This window comes from Muntiacus reevesi, chromosome 9, assembly GCF_963930625.1.
Source record: "Muntiacus reevesi chromosome 9, mMunRee1.1, whole genome shotgun sequence".
Taxonomy (NCBI): Eukaryota; Metazoa; Chordata; class Mammalia; order Artiodactyla; family Cervidae; genus Muntiacus; species Muntiacus reevesi.
Genome location: NC_089257.1, coordinates 45394018 through 45404410, shown reverse-complemented (window position 1 = coordinate 45404410; position 10393 = coordinate 45394018). Strand labels below are relative to the sequence as shown.

Genomic DNA, 10393 nt, shown 5'->3' with positions numbered 1-10393 from the left:
TTTAACCTTTGATGAAACCAGCATCATGATCGAAATTTATAATCTTACTTCAACAAGGTTAAGAACTTAAACAAAATTAATGATTAAAAACAACCTTTAAAAAATAACCACTGACACCCCAAATCTAGAGAGCCAATGGAAGCTCATTTCATTCTTCCTAAGATAAATAGAATGAGGAATAAAGAGGTTGCTAGCATTATAAAGGTGTAGGTATGGGAATTATTGATCCACTTTCCCATGTCCAGACTTCAACCAGTGAGCCTAAAAGAACTAACACTCCCTCAGGGACATGAAAACTAATTTAAGTCAGTAATGAGAGTTATGCACCAGGGGAGGACTAGTAGAGTTTCCTGTCTGATGAGCGGAGTCATATTCACCCAAAGGAAGACAAACTGACATGGTGATTTTCGATGAGTCTTCCACTTTTTTATTATGTGTGTTCCCATGCTAGGTTTATAAGCAGTTTCATACTGTTAACAGTATGGAAAGAGGAGTATGAATATCTGCGATTATTTGGCCACAGAAGTGTTAAATTGACAATAAGAAAAGAATGTAGTCTATACTGGACAAGCAGAGGAATTTTCCAGGTGGTGGTGATAGGTCTAAACCACCTCTGTGATGGTTTCTTTTCACCGAGTTTTCCAACATTCATTTCAGCAGTGGGTTTCATCACAGTGGAGATAAGAAGAGGGATTCTAAATATCAAACTGATTGTTCCTTATTTGATAAACTTTAGCATTATTTGTTGATGCTTATGGGATGCAGTTTCTAAGGCCTAGGGCCTTGTGGAAGGTCCGACCAAGGGCATTCTTCACCTCATTATTTCTCAGGCTGTAGATGATGGGGTTCAGCATGGGAGTCACAACAGTGTAGGACAGTGATAGCACTTTCTTGCTCTCAGGAGAATTATTGGACTTAGGGCGGAAGTAGATGAGGCTTAAAGATACATAGAAAAGTGAGACGACGAGCAGGTGAGAGGAGCAGGTAGAGAAGGCTTTACGCTTCCCCTTAGTTGATGGAATCTTCAGGATGGCAGCAGCAATGCGAGTGTAGGAACATAGGATCAGCAAACAGGGTATCACGACAAATAGAATGGTTCCAAGGATGGCATAGATCTCAAACAGTGCTGTGTCTGCACAGACCAGCCTCAGCACAGGCGGGCTGTCACAGAAGAAGTGGTTCACCTTGTTGATGCCACAGAATGGAAAGCTGAAGAGCCACGTGGTCTGCACAGTAGCTACAGGAATGCCTGGAAACCAGGAGACAGCTGCCAGTTTGGCACGTGTCCTTGGATTCATGATGATTGGGTAGTGCAAGGGACTGCAGATGGCTACATAGCGGTCATAGGCCATGGTGGCCAAGAGGGAGCATTCAGAAACCCCAAAGAAGAAGAAGAAATACATCTGAGTGGCACAGCCAAGAAAAGAGATGGTTGTGTCCTGAGCAATCAGGGTCCCCAGCATCTTGGGCACAATGGCTAAATTGAAACCTATCTCTAAGAAGGACAAGTTCCTGAGGAAGAAGTACATGGGGCTGTGCAGCATGGGGTCAGCCAAGGTAACCAGAATGATGAGGCTGTTTCCCAGCAGAGTGACCAGGTAGATGAACAGAAATGTCAGGAAGAGTAATGACTGTATTTCAGTAGGTAAGGAAGAGAAACTCATGAGGATAAACTCATTAACTCTTGTCCAGTTTCCTTCAGCCATAAATATAGGAATGAAACCCCAACTGTGGTCATAGAGATTCTCGATTGGAAGAGTCAGATTCTGGATTTGTTTTTCAGAATCCTTCTTAGTGTCAGGGAAAGAAGCAAGATCAGGATCTCAGTTGCAAGTAAATTATCTTGTGTTATCTGAGAATAAAAGCACAGGGCAGAAGGGCCACAGCATGAGCTCTGAAATGGCCCTGGGTCAGGTTTCAGCAGAGTTGATATCTTTCTATCTGCACGTTGACAAATAGGGAAAGTTTATGCCTAATCAGAAACATGCAACCCTGAAGGAACCACCAAAGGGTCCATTTTGGGAGGCAGTGGTATTTCTAAAAACACATAAACTTTTGAGAAACAAGCACAATGCTCACAATTTCATTAAAGAACACATAATATGAATTTATCATAACTTTAGAAATATCTTTGTGATTATGAAGCAGATCCATGCATCTAATTAATTTTCTCCTCTTCATAATACTTTTTCTGCCTGGTCAGAATTTGGGAGGTGAATGAGGAGCTAGTATGTATTATCATATGCATGTGCTTTATCCTTACACATGTGCATTTTACAGGTGAGGAAACTGACCCCAGAGAAGTTAATAAATAGCAATTAAAGTGGCAAATCTGGGGTCTAAACCACATCTGTTGGATTCTGAAATACTCTGATTTCTATTAAACCATGCTTCATTGAACAGTTTTGACTTGATCTGGGGATTATTTCATTAATGGTTACAAGAATTACAATTGGAACTTTTGCCAAATCACATTGAAGATAGAAGAGAATCAATACCACTAACATCAAGGTGTCCAGATTCAATTGGATCCTCATTTTACATTAATTGCTTCTAATTTGCAACTGGTTATCAAGAGGTTCTTCTTCTCTTGTTATCTTGGTAATCTAAAGTACTGAATTCTAATGGAGACATTATGAGATAAAGTTGGAAAATGATGTGGGCCAAGAGACTGGGATAAATGAAAGGGAATTAGATGTGGATGGAGAACTATAGTTAGAACAACACACATTTACTAACAGAAATAAAACATTATTAGGAGCAGTAAAAGCCAAAGTTACACAAAGTAAAACAGAAACAAGGATATAGTTAGAAAAGACTACCTGGGGGAAATCATGATACTAAAATTAAAAGATTATAGAGTCCAGGGTTAGAAACTTAAGAAAACTGAATTAATGAATTAGAACACAAGAGAATTTATATCTAAATTACTGAGAAAATATCATAAAGAGACAAAAATAATAAGAATAATGAAGTAAAATACAGTAAGTAAAATCAATTTAATAGGCATTCCAGAATATGTAGCAAAGGAGAAAAAAAAAGAATATTCGAAGAAGTACCAGAGGAAAAATAAACATCTCTGAGCTAAAAGGAGACATGATTTTTAAACTGGAAGCATCCCTAAATGCAAACAAGTTTTAAAAGTTTCACACAGCCATATGTCTTTATATAATTTTTAAAAATTTCTGAGGGTGGGAAATCATTTTATTCGCTAACCAACCTAGCAAATGATCAAAACAAAACAACAAATGAAAACAAGTTCTGTAAACTGCAACCAACCAAAAACTCTGGCCCAACTGCAAAGGAAAAAGATAAATCAGGAAGTTCTGTGTCTATAAAATGGAGTAGGCAGGCTTTTCCTTTTCCTTCCCACTAATTATAACTAAAAACCCTAGATAGTACACATCAAAGAAACAAATATTCTTAAAGGTGAGGATCATATACATTGACAGGTATTTAAACATGTTATAATATTACCATGTGATATTATATTTCCTCATGGTATTACAATATTTTATTATGGTTATTTGTGCATGCTCTGAAGACTATCATTCTAGGCACATAACTGAAATAGAATGAATCCCTGGACCAATGCATATATAAACATCTCTGGGGCAACTTGAGGGGAAAATAAATGTTACATTCTTACATTAAATAACACAATAAAATATACCCAACATGGAAAATTATTTAAATGTAAATATGAAGCTTTAGCTGAATTGAATATAGGTAACTATATTTACTTTAGCTTTCTGAAGTTCTTTCTCAGCATGTTGTCTAAAGCAGAATCCAAAAAAGAAAATATTCATTGATTTTAACATATAAAAATAAAATAATTTTAAACACTAATAGTTTAACACAGAAATTAAAAGATAAATTTTAAGGATACAATGTGTACAAGATAAATGTCAACATATTGCTACAAATTACCCAAGGGAAAACTAGGGAAGTCAATAATCTTTCAGTTTGCATCATCAGAAATAAAATGCCAGAAGAGAAAAACAGTTCAAAGTCAACAAAAATTAAGCACAATTTTTTAAAGGAGATAAGTTTTTCTTAAAAAATTTTAAACATGGTATTTATTTTGGGTAAATGTGAAATATAAACATTCAAATACTATAGGTCCAAACAATAAGTTGATTTTACACTACGTATCAGAGATTCTTTGAACTAGCAACTTCATATCTACAATTTTAGATTATCTGCAAATTTTATATACCAGGATGCTCCTCTCAGCTTTATTTATAATAGTGTAATTAGAACAAATAAATGATAAAGAACAATCTAACTATATAAAAATAGATTGGGAAATAAATTGTTACATCTACACATCTATATTATGAATACTATGATGTAATTAAAATGTATGTTATAAGGATAACAAATGACATGAGAAAATATTCAATAAGTTTTTGCTAAGTTGATAAAGTGTGCTACAAGATAGTATATTTAATATAAATCATTTATTTTAAATAGAAAATTTATATATGTATCATATAATACATATAGAAAGCCTTCAGTTCTATTTCTTCATTAATATTTTAGTGGTACAATTCCAAGAGTTTTAAATTTCTTCTTCACATTTTATATTTTTTACATTATCCACAGTGAAAATGTATTTTTTTAATTTGAAGAACAAATACTTGAATATTATTAAGAACGAGACACTTATAACACAAAACAACCCATAAACAAAAGGGAAAACTTAATGACAAGCTGGGAAAATATTTGTAATAATGGCAACAAATAATAAAAAGTGTTTGGCTACCTAATATATAATAAGCTATAGAAATCCCTTTTAAAATGACCCAGTCTCCTCAAAAGAAAAATACAAGACACAAAGATTTATTTCACCAAAAAGTTCCAATGGCCAGTAAGCATATGAAAATTACTCTATTTTGCTAATAATAAAGTTAAAAATTAAGATAGAAACTTAATTTCTTCATCAGTTTGAAATACTGAAAAGTATAATACTCAGGGCTAGTAAGGGCTGGTTAGTAAGCGATATCTTATTCTGCTTGAGGCTATGCAAATTAGCCTCAGTTTGTCACAAACTGTGTGAGGATCCTATAATGTTCATACATTTTGATTCAAGAACTCCTCTGGTAGAAGAATTGGAGGCAATGATTTTATGTGTCTGTTCAGTGCTGACCAGTATAGTGATACTTTGAAAATGATCATTAATAGATAGGTGAATGAAAGGTTCACTTATAAAGCATGAATTTCAAGAAAATCAGGCAATCATTTAAATAATTTTGAAGAATATATAATAGTGTAATGCAATAATCACAGTATAATATTAATGAAAAAATAAGATGCCAAAACTGCCCATATATGCTAAATTTCTAATTTTGTAAATACATTTTTTGTATAAAAAGGCTGAAAGGTTATAATCAGAATTTTAAAGTGATCTATTTCCAAGTGCTGTAAAAAGGTGATTTCTTGTTTCTATTTTTATGGATTACTAAATTTTCTACAATGAGCTACATTTATTATATGATAGTAATAACATTAAAAATGAAAATGATGATGATCATAATGATGATGAAGCTGCAATATTTACTAAAAATGTAATAATTTATACTTTATGCTTTACATTCATTCTCTCATTTTCTTCTCATAACTGTGATTTAAATGCCATCATTATCCTCCCCATATTAGAGATGAATGCAGATTTTTAATGCAGATACATAATTTTGAGGTTGAGAAATTTTTAATTACATAGAAATTACATGGAAATGACTGAATCTGTACTTAAAACCATAATCAGAAAAATGTATAATAAAAACAACACATGGGTTTTCGACAAAGTGTGTAAAATGAACCCAACCTAAACATTTAAGTGTCAACCTTTGTAAAGGTTGTAAAGGTTGCACCAGAACTGTAAACTAGTGGGAAGAAGAGATACAGCCTGACTTGAGGTGGGGGGCACAGCAGAACTTGGCCCATGGCCGGGCTGCAGTCTCCTTGCCAGTCACTCCAGAACTTCTGCAACAATAGAGGACAGTTAAGGCTTGGAGGAGGTATATGTTTTGTCAAAACCTGCAGAGAGGGAGATTTTTCTGACCCAGAAAGCTTTAGGGGACAGAATTGGAAGCCAAAACACACACACACAAATCTCTGGGTAATCTCAATCTTCTTGCATTCTCAGATCTCACTCATGCCATAGAAAGGAGAAACTAAGGCCCAGAGAGAAGATTGATGATGTCTTCTCAGTGTGGAAAAGGAATCGAATTAGATGCTCCACCAAACCCTGCCAAACCTTGTCTAGTTGAGCACCTGAACCTCGAGAGGGGCCTGGGTTGACTCGACACCGGACAGGAACCTTACCTGTGCCCAATAGGAAGGTCTGCCTTGTTCAGCTCTACCTGATACCTGTGCTTCATGCAGGCTCCTGAGAGTTTGGCGACCTCTGGCTCTGCTGTCAGAAGAACCAGAAAAAGAATTAGGGAGGTCCTACTCCCTTTCCTGGATGAGCCATTAATGACTGGACCTGAAGGCAGGTCACTGCAGCCTTCTGTGTTAGGTGTGAGTGAGCAGACTAGATGGACTGGCCCTGCTCCCAGCCCTGATTTAGGCGATCTGTTCCCAGCGGTGCCTCTTTGGTCCTCAGGGCCACATGAAGGGCTGGCACATGTATTTTCCCCCAGGTGTTTCTGGGCTCAACTTAGCTTCTCTTCCTGCCCTTCCTCAAGGGAACCTGACCTTTTTGATTCCACTGCCCTTTGGGACCCTACGGAATGTCAGATGCCAATAGGATGAAATTCAAGAAAGGAAAACCATACTCTAGGAATGTGTATTCTGTATTCTGTAGAGACAATGTATTCTGTAGAGAAAAGCACAAAAATTGTGGATTCTGAGTGACCTAAGTTTAATCCCAGCACTAGACCTTTCTGTTTTGTGATGCTTAGCAATTTAAAAAGTTTACTTAAAAAATCAAGGTATACAAGATCAATAATATCCATTACAAAATCTTCAGGACTTTGCTTGTCAATTTCTTGAAGTGACCACTTAAAATAACAGATTCTGTTTTGTGGACAGTGTTTGGAGTTGGTTCTAATATCCTAACTTCTTCATATGTGTAAGACCAATTGACAAAGTAGAAGCTATGCTTTTGAATTTAAAAAACCAAGGTAGAGAACATGATACATTATACCATGTAAACTGCATGTATTTTATATAAAGAAAATTTCAATATATAAAATGAAATTATATATAATGAAATATGTAAAATATATAAATGAAATTACTTATTAGAAAATTTCTGTAAGGATATAAAAAATTGATAATAGTTGCCTCTAGGCAATGAATTTGGGTAACAGAGGGAATTCTACTTTTGGTTGTATATAATTTCATGTTGATTGAAATTTTATGTAAAACACTTTAAGTTTTAAAATAATTTTAGACTTAGGATCAGAAATCATAATTATTTCTATACTCCATCCATTTTTTTCCCATCCAATTGTAAAACATCTTATATGAACATGGTTCATTTGTCAGAACTAAAAAATTAACATTGGTACAATACTATTAACTAAACTGCAGGCCTTAGCTGAATTCACTTTACTCACAGGCTTCTGTACCAAGATTCATTCCAAAATACTATATTGTATTTAGTCATAATATATTCTCATTTTTTCCAACCTGTGATGTTTTCTCAGTTTTCCCTCATTTTTCATTTTTGAATAGCAACTGGTAAGGTATTTTGCAGAATCACTCAAGCATGGTTTGTCTGCTATTTTTTTCATGATTAGGCTTTTTTGGGGGAATGTGGTGGGGACTATATGACAGAAGTAAAGCATTCTTCTCATCACATCACACCAGGGTGTGTATGATATATAAACATGACTTATTACTATTTCCTTTTCATGGTCTGTTGCACAGAAGTAAGTCACTAAGTCTAACCCACATGCAAGGAAGGGGAATTAATTTCCACCTCCAGAAGGAAGAAGTCTGGTGAATTTTTGTCATAAGCAGATTTTGTGGTTTTAGTGAAATGGGAAGATATCTAAAACAAAAGAAAGCTACCATTCTGAAAGGAACCCGCCTGCACTGTTGGGGATGTAAGCTAGTGCAGTCACTAGGGAGAACTGTATTGAGGTTCCTTAAAGAACTAAATATAGAGCTACCATATGGTCCAGCAATCTCACTCTTGGGCATATATCTGAAAAACACAAAAATTGTTTAAAAAAATACATGCATCCAAATATTTGTAGCAGTACTAGTTATAATAGCCAAGAAATAGAAGTAATCTAAGTGTCCACTGATAGATGAATGGGTAAAGAAGATGTGGTATATATATATATATATATAAAATGGAATATTACTCAGCCATAAAAAAGAATGAAATACTGCCACTTGCAGCAACATGAATGTATCTAGAGATTATCATGCTAAGTGAAGTTAAGTCAGACAGAGAAAGACAAATATCATATGACATCACCTATATGTGGAATCTAAAAAAGTGATACAAATGAACTCATTTACAAAAGAGGAACAGATTCACTGATCTAGAAAATCAGATCATGGTTACCAAAAGTAATATGGGGGAAGGGATAAATTAGGAGTATGAGATTAACAAATACATGCTACTCTATATAAAATAAACAAGAACCTACTGTATAGCACAGGGAGCTATATTCAATATCTTATAATAACCTATGTAATGAAAAAAATATATATATGTATGTTGTTGTTTAGTCACTAAGTCATGTCCAACACTTTTGTGACCCCGTGGACTGTAGCTTGCCAGGCTCCCCTGTCCATGGGATTTCCCAGGCAAGAATACCGGAGTGAGATGCCATTTCCTCCTCCAGTGGATCTTCCCGACCCAGGGATCAAACGTGCATCTTGTACATTGGCAGGCAGATTCTTTACCACTGAGTCACCAGGAAAGCCCATAAATATATACACATATATGTATCCATATACACACATTATCTATCTATCTTGTCAATATCTGATTCCCTTTGCAGTACATCTGAAATTAACACAACATTGTAAATCAATTATACTTCAATTTTAAAAAAGGAAACTACCATTTTAGTTTATTCCGTTGATTCCTAATATCAAGACCTGGAGAAAATTATTCCATGTCTTAGTTTCTCTTCTATAAAATGCCCAGTATCTGTCATGAGAAGGAAATGAAACAAAGTACAGGAAATACCATTGCGGCCATGAAATTAAAAGATGGTTACTGGGTAGGAAAGTTACAACCAACCTAGATAGCATATTTAAAAGCAGAGACATCACTCTGCCAACAAAGGTCCATCTAGTCAAGGCTATGGTTTTTCCGGTGGTCATGTATGGATGGGAGAGTTGGACAGTGAAGAAAGTTGAGTGCTGAAAATTTGATGCTTTTGAACTGTGGTGTTGGACAAGACTCTTGAGAGTCCTTTGGACTGCAAGGAAATTCCACCAGTCCATCCTAAGGAGATCAGTTTGGGTGTTCATTGGAAGGACTGATGTTGAAGCTGAAACTCCAATACTTTGGCCACCTCATGTGAAGAGCTGACTCATTGGAAAAGACCCTAATGCTGGGAAGGATTGGGGGCAGGAGGAGAAGGGGACAACAGAGGATGAGATTGCTGGATGGCATCACCAACTTGATAGACATGGGTTTGGATAGACTCCGGGAGTTGGTGATGAACAGGGAGGCCTGGCGTGTGGCAATTCAAGGGGTCACAAAGAGTGGGACATGACTGAGCAACTGAACTGAACTGAACTGAACAGGAAATATGCCATGTGCTGGCAATAGGCATAAATGATAAGGTTCCATTAACATACTGTTTGACCTGGGACTTGAAGGTTGGCAGTTGACTATATGATGACCAACTTCAACTACTACTATTTCTACCAACACTATTTCTGTAATTACTGACTTAGAATCTTTGTATATACTAATTCTTTCGCTTTGTATAGTTTTCCTTTTTGTTTTTAGCTGGTTAATTGCTATACATTCTTTTTATAGCACTTTAAATATCACTTCCTCAGTGAGGTCTTCTCTGATCCCAAAAGCAAATTAGGACTCCCTCCTTTTATTCTTTCTTCAGAGCAGTATGTTCTTTTCCATCATAGTCATGATATCAAACTGTAATTATACATTTATTAGTGTAGTTCTTTCCTCACTATCTCTCCTCTCCTTCAGACTGTAATGTCCCTGAGGCAGGGGCTCTGTTCTGCACATCCTGTAAATTGAGTACTTATCAATGAACATACAAATTTGCAGAACCGGAAGCAATGAGAACACTGAGGAGACTCTCACAATATTACTTTAGACCTGAAAGCCCGCCAAGTGTTATATAATGGTGTGTAAAGACAATGGCAATGAAAATGAGAGCTAAGCCATGGTTTGAACAAGAATTCTGCCAAGGAAGAATGAGCAGCATTAGGA

General features: G+C 35.7%; 1 protein-coding gene across 1 annotated transcript; it reads right to left on the bottom strand.

The window, feature by feature from the left end:
• Window positions 1-752: 752 nt before the first annotated feature.
• On the bottom strand, window positions 753-1715 carry LOC136174760 (olfactory receptor 10A2-like). The gene has a single exon (XM_065944962.1). It carries the CDS (start codon window positions 1704-1706, stop codon window positions 753-755), a length of 954 nt encoding a protein of 317 aa, XP_065801034.1. The 5' UTR covers window positions 1707-1715.
• Between the last annotated feature and the right edge of the window lie 8678 nt (window positions 1716-10393).